Here is a 21,881-nt window from a genome sequence, read left to right on the forward strand (position 1 = left end):
TATTTTTTAGCGGGTATCTGCAGTCCTAAGTTAACACGCGATTGAATTCCATGAATATTGTGGTGAATTATCGTTTTTATATATCGAATGGGATATCGTTACAATACACAGGATGTTGTAACAGTGGATTGGTGATTTTTGTAATGAAGTATAATAAGCAAAAAACTAGATAGCTTTAGCATTATTATTATTTATAAGAAGAGATGTTATATAATTTTTTATTATATTATATAAACAAAATCATAAATATATACTGTCAGAACTAAGTTTTTAAATAATATATTTCAATACGGGTATGTATTTTTTAAATGCGCTTATTAAATATACCTGTGGAAGTTTCTACTAAAAATGAATTTTCTGTCTTCCAACTGGAGCAAGTTGACATGATGACTACATGACATCAAACTTGGGCATTCATTCAACTTCATTACATAAGGTATATCTTTTAAAAATGCTTGTATACTGTGATTTCTTTTCGTTAAATTGGAGCATCATATATGTTTTAATTTAATAATATCACTGTGTTTAGCAGTTTAGTTATAGCGTTATATGATATTTTTAAACTAAGAGATCTATATTCGTGGTTACGTGTGGTCTTACTATAATCTTACAAATAAATAAGCTCAATAAAAAATTTGAAAATGGTCAAGATCTGACTTAGGCCAAATTATAGAGCCCTGGCACATTCAGCAAACGATCATGATTTTTCCTTTTTCAAAATTATGCGTTAGGCCCATGTCTGCTATTATAATTAAATGTCGATTAATGTTCAGTCTTTCATTGGCGGGTTCGTCATTAACGACATTCACTTTTATAAACGTATGCGGAAACTCCTGCAAAAAAGATTTTGACGTTACTGGCGAATGCGAGTAAAATTATTATTTTATAATTGTGATCTGGCGAAGCGTCTTACTTAGAAAAGTCGCTGCTCTTCTCTATAATATGCTCAAACTCGGCGAAGCTGAGTGCTCCGTCGTCATCCAGATCAGCTTCGTCAAGGATATACTGAAGAAGCTGCTGCATGTCGCTATCGTTCAATCTCTGGGGCGCGGTTAATCTGTCGACCACTTGTCGTAAGTCTCCCACACCGAGCATATCGTCACCGTCGAAATCTTCGTAAATAAGATTTGGTCACCAAAAAGAGGATTTCAGAACATCGTGAATAATTAACTGGCGGCTTACCGAATATTCTAAATGCGTGCTCAGCCTTAACAGCCTTTGGAGCAGCATCGCTGAATACAGACATCATGTCCAGAAAATCTTCGAAGGTACAGTCGCCATCCTGACTAGAGCTGAAGACCTTACAAATCCTGTCGCCAAAAGGATTCACTCTCAATTCGGGATACTGCAAGATCTTGGACATTGGCAGCTTAGCATTCTTGTTGTGTCCAACTTTCTCTGGAGCAAGTGCCTTGAATTTCTGATGTGCACTACTCAAGAAAGAGTAAATACAATTTTGCCAATATAATAATTAACAGTCTAGTCCAATAAGATAAATTATATGAAGAAATTTATGCTCAATAGACAAAAATATCAATCTTGTTGATAGTACTCACTGTAAGACTTCCTTCTTAGTGAAATACGTCAAATCCTATTAACAAAAGAAGAATACAGTTTGATTAAAAAGTCCTTAAGGGATAAATAAATGTCAGAAATAAAGATAAGCGAAGGATAATAGCTATCAGGAAGCAGACAAGTCTTACTTGATAGTCCTGCAACTCTTCCTCCGTAAATTGACTCTTTCCTGCACCCATCCTCGCGGAATAACTATACAACGTGTCAACGAACGCTTCAATTATTTTTATGAAGAAACGCGGTCATCGTTAATCAACATTGAACACTAATGATGACTAATTTGTAAGATATATCCAACCTATTACAGTCGTTTTGAAGCTGTAAACGTAGCTTTGTCAAGGCCAGTTAGAAAATTTTAGTCTCCGAAACTGACTCGTCAATTAATTATTTCGTAATCATTGGATCGTCACGGTTGTCTTGCAAATGTAATTGTGCTTTTAAAGGGCGCTGCTTATTGATCAGCGTGGAGCGTGCCGGTGCACGGTGCACGTCCGTCGAACTTCGGCTCCATTTATCTGCACCTAAAACGGGACACGGATATACACATTCGGCCTTCGGTGGAAGAGAAAGAGAGACGAGAGAGGGAAGGTGCAGAAGATACGAAGAGACACATCGGCAAAGTGTGGCACAAAGTGGTAAAGGCGGAAACAGGCGTAACTTCTGAACGAGAGAACCTCGAGCGGCCCGGAGCTACTCAAGTTCTTGTGACAAAAGACGAACGATGGCGACGGAAAAAGTCGGAAAGATCCTTAAAGACATCTACTATGATCAGTTCAAGTGGTGAGTTTACGAAGAGCCGCGTCGTTCGTCGCGGAGATCCGCGGGCTGAATTTCGACGGCGCCTGGCGAACATAACCTCGTACTGCCGGATTCATTTCGCTCCAGTATTAATTTTCGAACGAAAGTTTTATTGTTAACGCTTCAACAGTTAAACCGCTATTGTATATATATATATATATATATATATATATATATATATATATATATATATAATCATGAATTACTTTCTTCATCTTAAATTCATGCATGTAATATGGATTCGTGTTGCGACTGTTCCAAGTCACAATTGTTTCACTAATAAATAATTTACGTTCCAAATTCGGATAGTCAAATCTGTCTAGAATAAATTTTGAAGATGTCTGCAAATTTTGTCGATAGAATGCCACCAGAAATATAACAAAATATAATGGCAAAGTCATTGTAGAAACAGCAAAATCTGCAAAAATTTTAATAATGTATTTATTTAAATGTTTAAAATGTTATAATGTTGCCGAGCTTTTTTAAATCTACTATCAAATTATATCGACAGGCTCTGCCGGCAGACACAGATGATACCGAAATCTGTTGCAATATCTGAGCAAAAATCTGCTACTAATCTATTATTGTCATACTGGGACAGATTTCTTACTGGGAATATTCTCAATTATTATATCTGCAATTTCTGCAGCGTACGTAAATATTTCATACAAACAATCGCTTTTTCTTCGCAGGTCAGTGGTGAAGAACATCGCTTTCTTCCTCATCGGTGTCAAGATCGCCGTTGAATGCAACGGGATGACTATCATGCCGCCAGTCTCCGTTTAAGCCTCCCTTCAAGTGTCATGAACCTGCTATAAGATCCAGAGGAGAACTGTCCGAATGCTCCAGCGATTTCTTGCGTCTTGCACACCAGTTGCAATCGTTACGAGCATAGATTTCATCTGTAAAAAACTATGTATATTTTGTATTTGAGACACACTTGTTAAATAATTGTTAATAAACGATGTACAGTATCTGCCGTTGCGTTATTTGGGCTTCGGCCAGACTCTGACTTGATCGACTCCCCTGGCGGAACTGCTTCCAGCAAAATTTCAGACTGTGTGATATTTATTATCTCGAATTTCTCTTCGTGTCACTCCGTGTATCAAAAGGACGGAAAATTAATAATTTTATCCATGATAATGGAATCGCTGGTTAAGTCAATGCCCGTATCACACTAGGCGATTGGCGATTGCGTTTACGTTTGCGTCTACGTCTTTTGACCAATCAGAACGGAAATCGCGAATCGCAATCGCCAGCAGCTACCTTCTGATTGGTCAAAAGACGTAAACGCAAACGTAAACGCAATCGCCAATCGCTAGTGTGATACGGGCATAAGGGTGCCATTACATGGAGCGCGGAAACGCGGAAACGCGGAAACGCGGAAACGCGGAAACGCGGAAGCGCGGAAGACAAAATTTACTAGATTTCCGTCGATCCGTTCCGTCTGTTTTGAATGCCTTAATATTACATGGAGCATATTTTGAGCGGAAAAGCGGAACGGAGAATTATAAAATATTAATTTTTAACGGTATTTATTGATTAAAATGCTTGTATTCAATAGATAAGCTGAAAAGATAAGCATATTAATAAAAATTGCAATGAATTAAGTGAACACAATTTTAAGAAATGAATACAAATGTCTATTTGTCACTATACTGTTCCGCTTTTCCGCGCAAATTGTGCTCCATGTAATATAAGGAGAAACAAACTCGCGGAACGAACGCGTCAAAATCCGTTGTCAACGCGGATACAGTATACTCCATCAAATTTCGGAGCTGTTTAATCACATTGAAAAAAAAGCTTTTACACATACTCTTCGATTACTTTATTATTTAATAAAAGTGGCAGTATAATATTATAGATCCAAACATCATGTTGATGGTTATTATGAAGTATATCTTATATGCAAGCCAGGGTACATACATAGGCTGCGTTAAGTACTGGCAGTGAATATCGAAACGCAGCCATACATATGTAATAATAGCGGATTCCGCTTTTCCGTTCAAACGTGCGGGACTCAACTCGCGGAAACGCGGAATCTAGTTACTATTCTGTTCCGCGCTTCCGCGTTTCCGCGTTTCCGCGCTCCATGTAATGGCACCCTAAGACCCTTAATCTGTGCTAGGCTTCTGAATTTTCAATCTACATAAAAATACATAGGCTGCGTTCCTTTTGGGCGCTCACGCGCTGTAAGCTGCTGTAAGCATCATTCTATCTTCGTTGCACATCGAATATCAAACAAAGATAGAGCGATGCTTACAGCGCGTGAGCGCCCAAAAGGAACGCACCTATAAGCATAGTATGTAGATTGAAAATTCAGAAGCCATAGGCAGTATGCTGACACCATAGCGCATGCGCATATGGCTTCTGCATTCGTGCTCATGGCTCCTGCAATTTTATGTGCTTCCACCTTTAGTTGTCTATCTCTTTTTAAGATGGCGCTACGAAACCCTGATAAGCTCCATACTCCATACTTGCTTTGTGTATATGTAAAATGTAGTCTCTAATCTGAAGATCTGGTGCAAATTCACGTGCTAATTCGCGGACTGCGTTGGACCTGCTTGATTTATCATATGGTTAAGTAAATGTTAATTCAACTGAGGTCGCAACTTACTTCGTCATTCGTGGAGGATAGATTGCATAGGATGATAGAGTACCTTAAACAATTTTGTCATTGTATGAGACGACGTATGACAAGTGGCCCTGCAAATCTACTGTCAATAAAAACATAATAAAATTTCAAGTACATATTTCTCGCTAGGACTTAGCGCTTCGTCAACATGAAGGAGGAAGTGGAGAACAATTGCAATTCCGAGTTACCAGGTAAACTTGAAATATTATAAACGATTAGAAGCTGAAGGTGCCAAAAGTACTTTGCAATTAAAGAGTGTTTAATAAATTCTTGCTTCTTAAAATGACCAAAATATTAAAACATCTATTTTCAGCTGTGGTCGGAGCCCTATTAGATACCTTGGACGACAAGAACCAAGATGTGAAGCGGTCCGTGATCGAGTCGATTGAAAGAATAAGCCGGAAAAACCCAGAGATCGTCATTCATGCTGCCATTTATTTTTGGGAGATGCATAAGAAGGTAATTTTTTATTAGAGATTGCTATCATGTATTACATCATTGTTGCATATATGATACAGATTGTTAAGCGATTTTTACTGTTCAAAGATATCCACAGAGCACATGGGATCCTTATTGAACATAATATCTAGTATATGCAGACACTTGACTACAAGTTTAAGTGTAGATTTAGTGTCGTTTCTCGCTGAGATAGCAGTAAACGAGTTGATAGGCGAGACTGAGAAGGAGGCGGCCGAGTTGTTGATTGAACTTTGCAAAATACACTGCATGCAAGCTACTGGTGGACTCTTAACTAAGTAAGTGCTGATAATACTTTTTGCAACTTATTTGTGATAAGTACGCTATAAACCCTGGTGGAAAATGTCTCAGAATTTTTTATATTATTAATCAGAATTTCTATAAAAATTCAGAATTTTTCATAAGTCAATTTTTACCAAATTTTTGAGAAAATATGAGAAATGTTTTTCATCAGAGAAAGGTATAATGTTGGTCTGCTGTATTTATGTATCTGATTATTATATGTATTTTATAGATTGGAACCCGGAGTAATTCCCAATCCTGCGATAATTTTCACAATAGGGAAGCTCGCGATGGCCAATCCGTATGGAATGCTGTCGTTTGTTAAAATAACGTTGACTATCATGTTACCGATGCTGAATCAGATACGGGAAGAGGTTCTCAAACAAGCAATTTGTTTTAGTAAGTATATACATTTTATGATGATTCCTGATAAGATTAATGAAGCTCTGCATTACTGATTTCTTGGTTTCCAGTGATTTCCAGGTTTTGTGAAGCTATAACCGATTATATAATGAACGGACAAGACTCGTCTCTGGGAATTACTAAACAGACATTTGTGGAAGAAATTTGTTCCGTCTTCGACTTTCTGACGCATAACTGGTTGAAGACATCTCGCGATTTCAAATCAACTGAAACTATTTTAATGGCATTCGTGCCTATGGTACCTTTGCTGCCTGTGCAACAAGATAGCGACAGAATTGTAAAATTAATACCCGTGTGTTTAAGTCTTTGTAAGAAGCAAAATCTACGTTTAGCTGCTGTGAGGTGAGTTTCATAATAGTTTGCAATAAATTTATTATTTGTTCATTGTATATTATATATTAGACATATAACTTTTTAAAATACTTTACTAAGTTTAAAGAAAATTTCATCTTTTTTTATTTAATTAATACTATTACGTTAACACACACACACACACACACACACACACACACACACACACACACACACACGCACACGCACACGCACACGCACACGCACACGCACACGCACACGCACACGCACACGCACACGCACACGCACACACACACGCACACGCACACGCACACGCACACGCACACGCACACGCACACGCACACGCACACGCACACGCACACACACACACTCACACTCACACTCACACTCACACTCACACACAGAGTTTTAGCTGTGATTTTAAGTTCTGTCGAAACTGAAAATGACAAGGAGGCAATCCGCCCATTTATGGAGAATATCCACCAAACTCTGTCCGAATTCGTTAGTATTTGTCCCTTCGAAGCAGCTCGGGATGCAGTTCTTACACATTATGAAGTGCTGCAGTGCTCCAGATCGTTGGTTGTGTTGTATCCCGAAGAAGGTCTCGATAGGTAATTGACATTTTCATACTTAATTAAATTAATTTTTAATTTAATTAAATTTAATTAAATTAATTTTTGAAATTTTTTGCTTTTTTGCAGAATCTTGCAGCAGTTGAAGTCACCAGTCGCTAATCAACGCGCTCGTGCTTTAGTAGTCCTCAGACACCTCATAAACACTCTTCCACCAGAGGTACGGAAATATCTGATTTTATTAACAAGTTCGTTTAAGTATTAATTAACAATTGATATGCATATTGTTTTATTAGGATGATGGATCTCTACAGAGAATTGCACTTAGCCTGCAGGAATCTCTCGGGGAGAATGGTGCGCTCCAAATGATCGGTGCTATAGTGGCACTAGCGGCTCGGCCGACATTCCCTCTTTTGCCGTCACAGAGAGCTAGATTTGTTCGCTATATGGTAACATAAACAACGCCCAAAGTAAAATTAGAGAAATATAATTGGGAAATTAATTTCATTTTGTTAAAATAGGTGTCACACTGTGAAATAAAGAGTGACGATATGGAGGCATGTTCTGAAGCTTTGTATCTGCTCGCAACGACAGTTGACGGTGTCGAATCTTGGCTGTGGCCGTGTTTGATAAGCGCATTACTGGACTCAGCTTGCATAGCATCCGTAAGTAACAATTCTATTTGCCTGAGATACTCATCATATGTTAAGTTTAATGCCTGTATTGAATTACTGTTCTTCTCTCTGACTGTAGGTCACATCCGTACTACGTTCATTATCTCCATTAGCGGCGAAAATAATACGCGATGAAAATTTTTCAACAAATGAAAGGGACTTTCCTGGAACAAAAGTCTTAGGCAGATGCCTGGAATTGTTAAGCAACCCGGCTAATCGATCCGCAATAGTGGCTTTTTTAAGATCGGCAGCACCTTTGGTAGGACACAGAGTAAAATCTTATTGGGATGAGAAGCTACTGGAACTTTCACAGGAACTCTTGCAAGATGAGCAAAGAAGCTCTCGAAAAAACTCTAAAGAAGTGAAAGATGACGTGCAATGGTAATATTTTTTGTACAGATTTTGTATAAATTAATTTAATTTGTTTATTTTAATTATGTATATATTGTTATATTATATCGTCTAAAATATTATTATATACATATTATATCGTTACCTTTAATTTGCCTTCTAATCTCTAGGGATTTAATATGGGAAGAAAAAGTAGTAGAGTGGTTAGAAGAGAGCGTAAAACTAGAAGGAGAGTCATGGGGCGCAAAGCTCGCTGACGAACTCGCTTTGAAGGCAAACACACCGGGTGTTGCGCTGCTTTTGGCATCTACGTGCAATAACAACGCTCACATCACCCTACTCGTCGAACTCGCGCGTTCTCACGGCACTACCAAGGAATTCGCGCGAGCGGTCGGCATCTGCGCCAAACGGCATCTAATTATCGTGCTGAAATTAATGGAGGAGTTTTGCACCGTCGAGGATGCCAGGAAGGCCCCTGTGAGGTTGCTAGGTTTCGTGAAGGACACAAAGGCTGCTGCTACCGCCGAGGCTGCAAAAGCGGGTTTATTGAATTCCTACGCCGAAATTGCTCAGAAGGGGGATCCGCAAGAACTTTTCCCCATGTTCGAAAAGCATGTGTTACCTTGGACTATTAAACAGTTGCACGAATGTAAGGAACTGTCTACGAAGGAAGCGGGATTGTTAGTCTTGGAACAAGTAATTAATTTAATCTTAATAAACGATTATACAAGTCTTTAATTGAACTCATATACATAAGATGTGAAATATTCTCTACTTGTTTATTTGTAGGTGGCCAAGGCTGTTCATCCCACCAGATTGTCCGAATCTAAAGGCCTACGCGTAAAGGCTACTGCTCTGGCAACTCTGTTGGGAATTTTGCAGTCGTCAACTGGATACAGACCGTTGCAACTCTATCCGGCGGTACTGAAAGCAGCAAACTCTTTAATGTACGTTTTGCTTAACAATGTATTTATTCGATATTACACAATGAACACAAATGTATAAATAAATATATTTTTTTTATATTTTCACAGACGTATACCGCCAGCATTAAATAATGAGGAAAGAGAGATCTTCCTCAGCGCAGTACTGGATAAGACAATTAGTGCCAGTTCGGAGGTACCAAAATTAAGATTACCGTGTCATATTTGTCGATTGTTTTCGATGATTAATTAATATCTTTGTCTTAGATTGCTTTACAATTACATCCGGAAATAATGCAACAAGTTGTGGATGAGTTGGGGACCGTGTCCAGCGAAATTGTATCCGATTCAGCAGATGCGTTAGCTGAGTTAGTTGACATATTGCTACCTTGGATGCAGTCCAAGTCGAATGTGGAGAGAAAAACTACTCTGTTGGTACTGCATACGGTGCTCCAGTAATTATTACAATTCATATTACAATACAATTACACATATATATATATATATATATATATATATATATATATCCTTATTTTACAATATATATCTTATAGATTTGTAACGTGTGCTCTCTTTTACAGGTCTTATTATAATTCTTTAAAATATACATATCCAGGCGGCAAGTTGGATGCCGGAAAACTAGTAGGAAGAACTTTATGCTGGTGTGCGGACACAGAATTCGCGTTGAGACCACTGGCGATAGACTGCATGCTTCTCACTTTGAACATTGCAGCCCGTCATCGGCATACATTACCTGATAATACCTTGAGTGAAGACGTACAACAAATAAAGAAAGAACTTATGATCGAAGATTCATCGGTATCCTATGGAGCTGTACAAGTTAGTATAATTGAATGTTGCAAAAAATCTTATCGCGATAATAATTTCAATGAAAGCTTAACTGTAAGATATAATTTATTGTAAACAGAGACTGGCTAGTGCGGTATCGCAGAAAATCCCCAACGGCGAGATAGTTAGCTTAGCGGAGGGATTGATAGAAGGCTTGCTATTCTATGGAGAATCGGGCTTGGTAGCAGGAATAGCTCTCTCGCAACATTTTCAAATTAAAGGATCGGAGATATCCAGGACCGATGTTTGCTTAGTCGGTGTGTAAAGTGCAAATTATCCTGTCATCAATCATCACTTAAAAATCTTTATCCAATTTTACAATATATTGCTGACAGAATGTTTTTGCTATTTATATTGTTGCAGAGAGTATCATTACACAAATGAGACAAATGGAAAACGCGAGCTGCAGGTACATTGCAACGGTGGCTATAGTGTCATTGATGAAGCATCATCCGGAAGAAGTGACCGAGCATCTTTTGTCTCAGCCATTACCATTGGATCCAGGTACCGCATTGTGCTGGAAAGAAATTGGCAATAATGATTCCCTTGGACCCCGAGTAGGTCTTTTTTATACATAATTACACATTTCTAACGTACTACGTTATAAATATAACATTATCATGATCTTTTTTATTTCAGGCTTTGGATATGTTGCTAATAATACTCGAATCCAGCAGTCTATTCTCTGAGATTGCTAGTCCACCCGCGTATTCCGGACGGAATAATACCGCATTTCTTCCGTCCTTGGCGGCCATGGTGGGCTTGAAGCATCTTCTTGAATCTTCGCACATAGAAAGCTTGATTACCAGCAAGCAGTTAGCGGGTTTGTTATCAGTTCTCCTCAAATACCTCTCGGGCTGGTTGCACGTTGACGCTCCCGCGTCGTTGATAAATACGAAGTACGGATACGTACCGAATCGAGCGGCACAGAAGATAAATCCGCACACGGAAGTGTATTCTATATTAACCAACATATTGGTAGCCATCCAACCGAATACTGCATCCAATTTGCCGATAGAGACTGTACGTATCAAAGCGTTTTACAAATTTACGATCATTTTGACTTCAAGTCAATGTGTATCTTATGCATTTAGGCATTTGCTTCCGAAATGCAAGCTGAGGAGAACCTGATATCGACTGTACGAACATTGATGAAATGTATATCGACCAGAAACGAAGTTCTGTCGAGCATGACACAATCCTTGAGCAAACTAATGACCAGCACAATAGCCATACAGCGAGCGGTTGCTGCCACCTTTTACTCAGAATTGATTGGCAAAATAGATTGCGGAGCTATATGGCTTGATGCCATAATTAACACTCTGCACGATGCTAAGGCCGATTCATCGTCCTTAGTGCGAAAGCTTGCTACCATCGGACTTGCTAGAATAGCCTACTTGGACCCGAGACAGGTAAAGTAATTCTTTTTCAATACGCATTTTCATATATTGACCAATAATTGTCTTTTAGGTCGATGAATATTTCGACAATTGCATGGAAGCCTTACTCGATGGATTGGAGGAGACCGCTGGTGGGGAAGGCGGTGCTGAAGTAGTACTCGAATCGTTACGCGGCCTCTCGGTGTTGTTATCGGTTCAATACAAGAGGCCTGTCAGCCCCCGAGTAGTGCTGGCCTTGAAACCGTTTTTCGAGAAAGAAAACACTGAGATGAAGCTTGCTGCCATAGGCGCTCTGGGCGCGATAGCTACCAATTGGCGGAGATCAATTACATCGCCGGATGATGATTTAATCGATCATCTTCTTGGCTGTTTGCCATCTCTAATTATAAGACTGGAAGATTCGAATATAACAGTAGTTAAGGTACGTCTATATCGCGTCATTGTAAAATGTGTTACTCAATTACATGTTCGGATGTTTACTTATGTTGCTTATGCAACAGACTGCACAGGAAACTTTATGTAAAACTGCAAGTATGGTGCAGAATGAGAGATTATCGAATGTGATACGTATTAATTTGGGACCAAAAGCCAACTTCAGCTTTGAGGATTTTTCCAAGGATTTGATAAACTGTTTGAAAGAGGAATTTCCACAAAGAGCAGAAGAACTAAGGTAAATATACAATACCGTAATGTATTTTCTAATTTAATAAAATATAAAAAATAGATACGTACTCTAAGCTTTGTTGTCTCTGCCAGAAACGCCGTTGTCCGCGGATACTCTAAATCAGAGAATTATCACACCAGAGCCACGTCCGCGCTGCTCTTAGGATTATTCGATTCCCCGAGGCCCGAAGATGTACAAAGACTGTTACAACTCCTACGTGATAAAGAAAGTATTGTGAGAATGCATGCGTCGCAAGCCCTTTCATTTTGCTTTACACTTTAGCGTAGGTAATATTTCAATGATTCGTTTCGGTTGTTCGAGAAGTTTTTTACTTCACTTTCTAAACCTTTTCAAGGCCCAGTTTTCATTCTCTGGTTAACTTGTAGTTTAGGCTTAACCTAAAGTTTAAAATAAAAATTGCGTTTTTCAATTCATGGTTGATCACTAAACTAATAGTTTCCTAATGCTACCTTTTAATATCAGAAAATTTACTGATTAACTTCTGGTTTTATGTTTACTAGAAGATCATAATCCATCTTATAGCTCTTATGCTGAAGTAAATATATAGAATTTGAGTTTTTTGTATGATAATTTTGATGTAAACGTTTATAGCAGTGGTAAAAGAAATAAGATTTAAAATATTTCGGCGCGTGGATCGAATTATTTTAATAAATTAGAAATTATATGATCTCGATCAATTCTTTCCTAAATTTCGAAAGTCGAGTTCGAAACAGACGAAAGACAGAACAATGTATATAAATTAATATTAATATTATTAATATTTTCTTTCTAATCGCAATAGCTAGTCCGAGGACTGATATTTCAAAATAAATCGATTTGTTAACATTGTAATTCTACAGCATATCAATACCGCCGTTATATTCATTACTTGCATTCTCGTGGTCAAACTTTTTTCCATGCTCTCGTTGTAACTATCGTTAGCTTACGTGTAACAAATCCTCTGTAATTATTTATGGTATTCTTTTGTATCGTCGATTTTTGCTTTCACGACTTTTTTAAAACTTTAAAACTTTGAAACTTTTATTTTCAACATTATTCTTGATTTATTGTATTTATCTATAGTAAATGTTGAGTGAACTATAGATAACTATATTACATAAACTATAGTTTTTTTCTGAGTTGTAATACCAACATCAGAAATTTTTTTATGGGTAAAGGTTTATTGAAGATTGATGAACCAATAACAATAAATTGAAAAACGCAATAACAACTAACTTGAAAGTTAATCTTCAAGTAAAAGTAATATGACTAGATATATTTACTTTCGAATGGAAAACCAGGCCCTAGAGTTACGTTTTTATTCTTGTGATATTGTAGATTTTTAACAGTTAATTTATTTAGAGGCCATATCATTATAAAATAAAAAACATTTTTTATTGTAATTATTATAATTGTTTTGTTAGACAGAATGTATACATAGACAATTGATTTATTAACATGAGGCAAAACATACTTGTAAATGAATTTATATATTGTTATTGTTAATCGACTAATTAACAAATTTCTTTTTTCTCTATCGGCACTCCGTACGCAATGTATGGTCCATATCCTGTATACGATGAAGGCAACTTGTCATAAGTAATACTTAATTTATTTTTATTAATTAATTTCCTCTTATCGTGTGCTTTTTTTCTGATATTTCTTTGCATGCATCTGTGACCCACTATAAAAGAATTTTCAAATCATCATATAAGATATTTTCCTATGAAAAATATAATATGCACGTGGTTCTTTCTTTTCGAGTTTTATCTTTTTTATCATAACAAGTATCATCCACGAGAAAGGAACGACTTTGCATGCTATCCCATTTCTTAGCAGCTCGGTGAAATCTCGCCGGCAAACGAGATATTATTTGTTGATCAGTCGACTGTAAATTACGTCGATCTGTTTAATTACTATAAAACGTAAAAATTTACAATGTAGCATACTGTAGTAAGAATGATATGGGTTTTTCAGATTCTTCTATGTGTCTTTTCGATAAGCAAGAACGTTGAACTTTAAAGTCACCCCAAACTTCCCTTGCCGCTTGATTTATCGTTGTTTTGTATATAAAGTCGATTAATAATTTTCTTTCATCTTTATCTCGCACATCATCTAAACTTACACCCAACGCCATATACCTTCTTGGCCTTTCTCTAAATCGAGATTAAAATTCTAGGAATTTATGTACAAATATGTGTGTGCAGAATCGAATATGTGTGGAAATTAGTTGATCTTGTTACAAATCATTACTTGATTGTGCTCTCCAGATATTCGTCTCCAAGAAAATACGTTTTTTCTCTGTTACTTTTACATTGATACCGATCATATCCCTCGGCTCCCACAGTGCATTGAATGCAGGACATTTTGCATAGCATAGTCGTTCCAAAGTATCGTGAGCTATAATCGAGCATTGTGGTTGCGATAATGTTGTCGATTTCCTCCTCGACTTGTAAAAGCAAATCTCTGTAGCAATCTACTAAAATATTAGACACCTCGAATGCGCTAGACTTATGAAACTTCCAACAAATTAATTATGTCAAATAATATTAATATTGATATTAATATTTATATATAGTTCTTCTCATATTTATACTCTTGATATAAATGCAAAATATCTGGTTTGCATAGTCGGTGAATGATAGATATAAAATGTAATATTTGAAACATCGGTTACAGAGCGTAATCTACGTAGCTGTGAAAAAAACGGCACTTGTTTTAGCGTATAAACACTGAATTCATACATAACTTGTATATAGTAATAGATACATAATAATATATGTGATGATGTATAATTAGTAGAAACGGCTATGTGAAAAATATTTCAAATTTTTAATATATATTCTTATAACAATATTTTACGCTCTATTCACACTTTCCTTTCATCAGCTCTATCCACTTTTAAAAAAGGCGTGTTACCTGAGTGTCCGATGTTTATGTGGTTCGAGCTCTGTCGAACTTGTGCGAAACATACGTTCCCCGCGATCCCCGCGCCCTCGAAGCCCATCGATCGCGATCACGCGTTACGAGAGTGCTCCCTTATTTGTCGAAGCACGGAAACGGCTGTTGTGACGCGTGATGTGACCATACGGACGAATAGCGATTCAGCTCTCATCGCGCGTTCGTTCCTGAAAAACAGCCCTCTTGAGTAAACGGCGAATTCGCTCGCCGGACAGTCAGTCGTTGCTGAGGATTCCTAGCCTCAAGTCGTGGGCCAGAACTTATAGCCGAAAGTCGTCGCGTATCAATCCTCGTCTAAAGACAGCACGGCTCTCTCTCTCTTAAATCGCTGCTTGAATCGCTACTCGCGCGTTTCGTCTCAAAGTGCGGATCTAAGTTACTTATATTTTTTCATCAAGTGTACTACTTAGCGAGGGGTCCGAAAACTTCCGGTCGTGCTCCGCTCGCGATCGTTCTTCTGCCGCGCGCTCAAGATTTCCGTTCGACGCGTACAAGATCTCCGCTCCGCGAGAGGCTTCGATGCGAGAAGTCGAGACAAGATTTCCGTTCGCGATACCTGGCAGACAAGTACGAACGACTCAGAAGATTTCCGAATCCGCGGCGCACGATCCGTTGTTCCCCCTCGCGTCTTTTCCGTTCTTGAAATAAAGACTATATATTTCTTTGTGCAATCTGTGTTCCGAGTGCTTTAATCCTCATTCCTCCCGCGAATTTACGACTCGCGTTATCCACGTTTCTCGCTCAACTCTGAGCGGAATCCAGATTCAGGGCGACCGTCGGAAAGCGACGCCCGAACATTTTGGTCCTTCGAGCCGGATAGAAGCGTGTGGAGGGTCGAGTGTGTGACAAGTGTGCATATTCGTCACCATGTCCGAGCATCTCGGGAAACAGTTGCAGCTTCAACGTTCGATCGAGCGTTATCTCGATAATTTCAAGAAAATCGGAAAGGGGAACTTAACCCCGGCGAAGGTGCGTTCCCGCATTCAATCTCTAAAGGAGCTCTGGGCTCCGTTCTTCGACGGCCACGCCGATCTCCTGCATCGGATTCCTGAATCGAGCCGAGCAGCCCTGAGCTACTTCCAGGACAACGTCTTCGACACAACTCTCGCAGCCTATCAACACGGCCTCGACTACATGACGGAGTGCCTGGAGGAATTGGAGCCGGTCGTGAGTCTGAACCTTATTTTCTCGAGTTCGCGATCGAACTTATCGGTATCGGCGTTCTCTCTCTCACATCTGCCTCCGATTAAATTGCCTCCGTTCGATGGCGACTACGACGACTGGGAGACGTTTCGCGATAGATTCACCGCGTTAATTAAGAATAACAAAGATCACGATGATTTCGCGCGCATGCATTTTCTCGCTTCATGTTTGAAGGGTCGCGCGGCCGAGTGCATCGCAAATATCTCGATTACCGCGGATAATTTCGCCATTGCATGGCAAGCTCTCATCGCGCGGTACGAGCACAAACGAAGGTTTCTTAATTTGCATCTTTCTACTCTAATTGAGTTACCGAAAATCACGCGCGAGTCTGCTTCGGATTTACAGACATTGTACGATAAAGTCAGTATTGCGGTAGCTTCTCTTAAAAATCTAAAGCGCCGACCTGATGAATTGTGGAACGATGTTCTCGTTCACCTCATCGTACATAAATTAGATCCGATAACGCGTAAAGCGTGGAGTGTAAAATCGAGCGATACCGATGATCTGCAATCATACGAAGACCTTTGTCGGTTTCTCAAATCTCGTACCCGCGCGCTCGAAGACTGTGCGATCGGTTCCTCAAGCAAAACCGCGTCGAAATCTGCGAACTCGTCGCGAGTGCACGCCGCGAACGCCTCCGCCAACTACTCGACTCCGTGTCCTTTATGTAAAGCGTCACACTTCATAAATCTGTGTCCATCGTTTATAAGCAAGAATGCGAGTCAGCGTCGAGAGATCATTAAACAACACAAAAGGTGTTTTAATTGCTTAAGTACCAAACACTCCGTGCAGGATTGCAAAAGTAAATATTCTTGTCAGTAGGTAAGGTAGGCCGGTTCTATCCATGGAGCAATGAGGGGGGGTGAGGGGCGGGGGGAACCGCGGGCGGAGGGACCGCGGGGGAGGGGGGAACCGCGTGTTTTGTCGCCGCGGGGGAGGGGGAGGGGGGACCCGCATGTTTCGGCGTCGCGGGGCAGGTGGAAGGGGGAACCGCGTTCTTGGGCGCCGCGGGGAAGGGGGAGGGGGTAACCGCGTTTTTCAGGCGTCGCGGGGGAGGGGAAGGGGGAACCGCGTTTTTGCCGCGCCGTGTTTTCCGGCGCCGCGGGGCGACCGCGTTTCAGCCGCGCCGCGGGGCGAGGGGGGATCCGCGTTTTCGCCGCGTCGCGGAGCGTTCGCGTTTTCGGGCGCCGCGGGGCGAGGGGACCCGCGTTCGCGTTTCGCCGCGCCGCGGAGTCCGCGTGACGTCACACGGCACGCTCGCGTTATCTCCCCCTCGAAGATGTTTCTTTCCCGTCCCCCCATTCGTCTTCTCGTTCGCGCGGTGTTCCCCCCCCCCCATTTGCGCGAGTCTTCTCGTTCGCGCGGTCTCTTTCCCTCGCGCGTTCTCGCTCGCGATCGCGTATCTTTTCTTCGCCAACGATATTTAATCGTTCAGATCTTCGCAATATTTAATTTTTAATATTACATTTAAGTAAACGATAAACGAAGACAGCTTTATGACAGGAAATGGGATGAATGGTAAATGAAAAGGAAAAACTTTTTAACCATATTATATACATTTATTTGTCATGTAGCGCATTATACACAATAGTATCTAAAGCGTAGGCCAACAGTTCGCAATCAATAATCGAATTTTCATCATAAATTTTACGCAAGATTGTAACTGCGTTACATTTATCGGTGATACAATTTTGACGTAAAGTTGTTACAAACTGTTTGAATTTTTCACTTACGCCGTGAACATTTTGACATAGTTGAAAATACACGTTCTCGACGCAATGTTCTAGTTCGAACAGAAAGAGTACTGTTGACGGTTTCATGTACAAGCTGGTGCCGCATGACGTCAGTTTTACAATATCTGCGTCACGTATTTTAACAAGCTCCAGATCGCGAAACGTTAGCGATGATGGTGCCGATGACTGCACGAGTCGCTGTATATCTGCATGTTTCTCGATGAATGTCACCCACGTTGCATGTGGCAGAATTATCCGATTGCCTCGGTTATCGCCAATAAGTATATCCACAGAGGACATAGGTCCCGCGTTGATTCCAACATCCAAAAATTTATACGCTGTTGATGTCAAGGCAAATCTTCTTCCCAAAATACGTGGCGTGTAGCGGGGTTTATCAAAACTGAAAAAAATACAATTATATGTTTATAAAAGTTTTTTTTGCACAAGTATATATGAAAATTAGCGGTACTTACTCATTGTGCTGTTTTTCGCACGTTCCGTCCTGAATCAGAACGTAGAAGTTCGCACCGTGAGCGTTCATCGTATCTGGAGGCTGTTTGCGACGTACTCGAACCGTATCGAACTCTTGACTGCGCTCTAGAATACTCGTAGATCATTTATACATACCCAAAAGTGCAAATCTTGCAAAAATAGCGCCAATGTACGGCTGCTGCATGGTGACCACCACCACAATCCACATATACTTTAAATGTGATATCTTTGTCAAGAACATTCGTGATGAGATCACCTCATCGGGCATCAAATATGATTTCTTTTCAAGAGCATACGTGTCTCGCGATGATTTCATCGAACACGTGCAAAACTGCAAAATTTGCAATTTCGCATAATTCAATGGAGCGTTATTGTTTTGAAGAACATGTCGCGACATGTCTCGCGATGATTTCATCGAACACGTGCAAAACTGCAAATTTTGCAAATAGCGCCGATGTACGGCTGCTGAGATAAAATTAGATACGATAAGCAAACGATGCATCATTAGTAGAATATAAAATGACGAATCTAGAGAATTTCGCCGCGGAGCGGGGCGAGGGGGTCCGCGTTTCGCCGCGCCGCGGAGTCCGCGTGACGTCACACGCTCCCGCTCGCGTTATCTCTCCATCGTAGATGTTTCTCCCCCGGCCCCCGGTTGCGCGCGTCTTCTCGTTCGCGCGGTCTCTCTCTCCCGTTCGCGCGTTCTCGGCCCCCGTTCGCGCGCGTCTTCTCATTCGCGCGGTCTCTCTCTCCCCCGTTCGCGTTCTCGTTCAGAAATTATACAAAAACTACAAATAGAAAAATTGCTTACCACCGCTTGATTTCAACCTAAAACCCCCGGCTCTTGAGTCACCTTCCGCACTGTGTGTGACACAACATTGATTGTCTTTTTATTGTTACACTTATTGTTACACTTATTGTTAATCTCTTAGCAGTATAGGTTTCTTAATTTTAAATAATATACACTTAAAATATTTTTCCAGACACTTCCATTTCTTCATCGTTTGCTTCAACTTCCATATCATGTCCTTCAAACTGCAATTCTTCGAAATCCATTTTTTACTTTAATGATGAAATCGCGGTGTTGCACTAACGCGTCTAAATCAATTAGACGTTATATTCTCTACCGTCTTCTCGACCGTCTTCTATTCTTTTCCAATATATTTGATAATAGAGAAACATCCAGTTCGATTGGCGATCGGCGATTCCGATTTCGCGACGGATGCTTCCCAGGAAAAAATCTACAAACACATATATATGCGGCCTCTCTCTTCGCTTCATACAATGTCTCTTTTAAACATTTCATGATCATCAAAATCCTGCCACATTAGTATTTCACGACATTCATAAAATTCGAGAAACTTCCGATGCGATCGGAGATCGGCGATTCCGATTTCCCGACGGATCTGATATCTCGTTACATCGACGGTCCGCGGATCCCCATTCCTCACGAACGGATCGTTGATTTTCACGATCGGTTTCCCTTCAGGATAGAACACTGGTTTGCAAAGTTTTGCGTACTCGCTCATATCGGTGGGCTTTGATATACAGCTTAAGATGGCAAACCAATTGTCTGTATAAGCCGCACGATCAAGCACGTCAACCGACTCTTACTTCCAATCCACAACTACTGAGCATACCTTCAAATTCATCCTTCTACATCTCACTATTGTCACAGCGTTTGTTTATCATATCTAATTTCACAATGATCTCAGCATCCGTACGGATGCGCCTTGCGAAAAATCTACGATGTACAGTTTTGCACGTGTGCGATGAAGTCACCGCAAGACATATTCTCGAAAACGATATCGCACCATTAACTTTCAATGGTTTAATCTGTAATACTGCTATTAAACAGCTATTAAACAGCTAAAAACAGCTATCAGTATAACTGCGATCTGTATAACCGCTATTGAACCGCTATCAAACTTCTTTTAAACAGCTAAAAACAGCCATCAAACAGCTATTGAACAGCTATCAAACAACTAAAACAGCTATCAAACAGCTCTTGAACAGCTATCAAACAACTAAAACAGCTATCAAACAGCTATTGAACCGCTATGAAACAGCTAAAAACAGCTATCAAACAACTAAAACAGCTATTGAACCGCTATAAACAGCTTTCAAACAGCTCTTAAACAGTTATCAAACAACTAAAACAGCTATTGAACCGCTATGAAACATCTAAAACATCTTTAAAAACAACTATCAAACAACTAAAACATCTTTAAAACAATTATCATGCACTTAAAACATCTATATTATACTACAAAGTATGTGGGAAAATAAAATAAAACGTTTATATATACATATATAGTTTATTTCAAAAAAATCATATTTTTTTCTGGTGTCGCGACCACCAGTTAAATATTTTTAATACATTTTGTAATGCGCAATTCTTAACATGTTTTCCGCATCTTACAGTATTAGTAACATCTAGATTATTTAAAGATTCGATATCTTCGTAATCTGCATCCAAAGTCTCAATTTTTAGATGTCTTCTCGCTTTATTCTCAAGCAGATCCACCAGCCATTCTCGTTTCTGGGATCCCTTGACGTACACAAGAGTCGACGTCTCGTCACCCTCTCCAACCACGGCTGATGTAATTAGGTGTTTCGCCATGCTGTACGGCACGTTTCCATCCTGCCATCGAAGTCCATGGTGATTTGCAATCAACCAGGAAGCGCATGACTTATCGGATTTCGCGAGGAGACTCCATGGCATGGGACATGTAAAAATATAATGGGCCAAAACGGTCCCGTTTCTCAGCACCGCCACCTCCTTTACGACAAATTTCATCCCGACGGTGAATCTTTGCAGATCGACAAACGTTGGTACGATCATAATGAAACGACGAAGCAATCTGTATCTTATCGCGCTACATATGTATCTCTTATATCGCAATATCTGCTGATATCGCAATTTACATGATTTTGCGCACTACGTTCGACAACGGACAGTATTCGATTACACGATCATGCAAGATGAGACAATAGGCTGTAGTATTTGCCGGTACATTCTCTTTACAATCAAATTCTATTCGCACATCCACGGTGGCGCTCTTGACAGATTCGTTTTGTCGCGAGCAATCAATGACGACAAAAGGTCCTTCCGTTAGGAATGTATACACGCTGCAAAGCGTATCGAAGCTGTCGTATCCGTAATAAGCTTTACGAAAACGCGCGTACATATCGAAAAGGACGGCGTATCGATTTTTGCCAAAATCTAGATTCAAGTCATCGTACGGATAAAATTCCGAGTTTAGATAAAGTTTCACATTGGTCAAGTTACAGTCATCGAATACGCTAACATCTTGCGACATGATATTCTTGCGGCCGGTCTGCAGCGCAAAGATAACGTACCGCGGCTTCTCCAGCTGAGTCGCCGTTTTGACGGCCCACGAATGCTTGGTCGTGCTCTGCAACATTGGGTACTCGTACAGATCCCACGAACGGAAACTAACACTAAGATATCGTCCGCTTTCCAAAGCCCGTAGCATGGATAGCTTATTGACCTCGTTTAATGTGACGTGAGGCATTCTCCACTGTACTTTAAA

At 40.0% G+C, this 21,881-nt stretch overlaps 4 protein-coding genes and 1 long non-coding RNA gene across 8 annotated transcripts in view; 3 read left to right on the plus strand and 2 right to left on the minus strand.

The window, feature by feature from the left end:
* Positions 1 to 266, plus strand: part of LOC143894499 (oligosaccharyltransferase complex subunit OSTC) — a 1,167-nt gene extending 901 nt beyond the window's left edge. The window contains exon 4 of the mRNA XM_077400817.1: positions 11 to 266. Coding sequence (XP_077256943.1) covers positions 11 to 29 — 19 coding nt within the window. The 3' untranslated portion in view covers positions 30 to 266. The remainder of the gene's footprint in view (positions 1 to 10) is intronic.
* A 461-nt stretch (positions 267 to 727) lies between these two features.
* Positions 728 to 3,177, minus strand: LOC143894498 (calcium and integrin-binding protein 1). 2 transcript variants are annotated; one of them, XM_077400816.1, is made up of 7 exons: positions 3,043 to 3,177; positions 1,874 to 2,096; positions 1,704 to 1,767; positions 1,557 to 1,591; positions 1,183 to 1,430; positions 914 to 1,112; positions 728 to 833 (listed from the first exon to the last, which is right to left on the minus strand). In XM_077400816.1, exons 3-7 carry the CDS (start codon positions 1,752 to 1,754, stop codon positions 812 to 814), a joined length of 555 nt encoding a protein of 184 aa, XP_077256942.1. In that variant the 5' UTR covers positions 1,755 to 1,767; positions 1,874 to 2,096; positions 3,043 to 3,177; the 3' UTR covers positions 728 to 811. The 2 variants fall into 2 exon arrangements, with proteins under 2 accessions (XP_077256942.1, XP_077256941.1); XM_077400815.1 differs by having other exon boundaries at positions 1,704 to 1,789.
* On the plus strand, positions 1,978 to 3,347 carry LOC143894500 (uncharacterized). Its single transcript, XR_013256115.1, has 2 exons — positions 1,978 to 2,355; positions 3,066 to 3,347. It is a non-coding gene; the product is annotated as an uncharacterized LOC143894500 (long non-coding RNA).
* A 1,459-nt stretch (positions 3,348 to 4,806) lies between these two features.
* LOC143894437 (maestro heat-like repeat-containing protein family member 1) lies at positions 4,807 to 14,791 on the plus strand. Of its 2 annotated transcripts, XM_077400689.1 has the most exons (23): positions 4,807 to 4,952; positions 5,138 to 5,199; positions 5,322 to 5,467; positions 5,555 to 5,763; positions 6,000 to 6,166; positions 6,241 to 6,532; positions 6,907 to 7,113; positions 7,204 to 7,294; positions 7,371 to 7,523; positions 7,596 to 7,739; positions 7,828 to 8,129; positions 8,270 to 8,795; positions 8,889 to 9,046; positions 9,134 to 9,218; positions 9,290 to 9,477; positions 9,604 to 9,862; positions 9,951 to 10,128; positions 10,235 to 10,428; positions 10,511 to 10,894; positions 10,966 to 11,283; positions 11,342 to 11,692; positions 11,772 to 11,941; positions 12,028 to 14,791. In XM_077400689.1, the coding sequence occupies exons 2-23, from the start codon at positions 5,157 to 5,159 to the stop codon at positions 12,215 to 12,217; spliced, it is 4,755 nt and encodes a 1,584-aa protein (XP_077256815.1). In that variant the 5' UTR covers positions 4,807 to 4,952; positions 5,138 to 5,156; the 3' UTR covers positions 12,218 to 14,791. The 2 variants fall into 2 exon arrangements, with proteins under 2 accessions (XP_077256815.1, XP_077256814.1); XM_077400688.1 differs by having other exon boundaries at positions 4,807 to 5,199.
* LOC143894438 (zinc finger protein 862-like) overlaps positions 12,010 to 21,881 on the minus strand; it is a 31,509-nt gene continuing 21,637 nt past the window's right edge. Inside the window, exon 3 of one of the 2 annotated variants that reach the window (XM_077400692.1) lies at positions 12,010 to 12,148. The gene's annotated coding sequence lies outside the window, so the exon portion shown is untranslated. The remainder of the gene's footprint in view (positions 12,149 to 21,881) is intronic. The other variant, XM_077400691.1, reaches the window with a different exon arrangement.

Source organism: Temnothorax americanus, unplaced genomic scaffold (assembly GCF_048541705.1).
Source record: "Temnothorax americanus isolate GAGA-0224 unplaced genomic scaffold, ASM4854170v1 Scaffold14, whole genome shotgun sequence".
NCBI classification, from domain to species: Eukaryota; Metazoa; Arthropoda; class Insecta; order Hymenoptera; family Formicidae; genus Temnothorax; species Temnothorax americanus.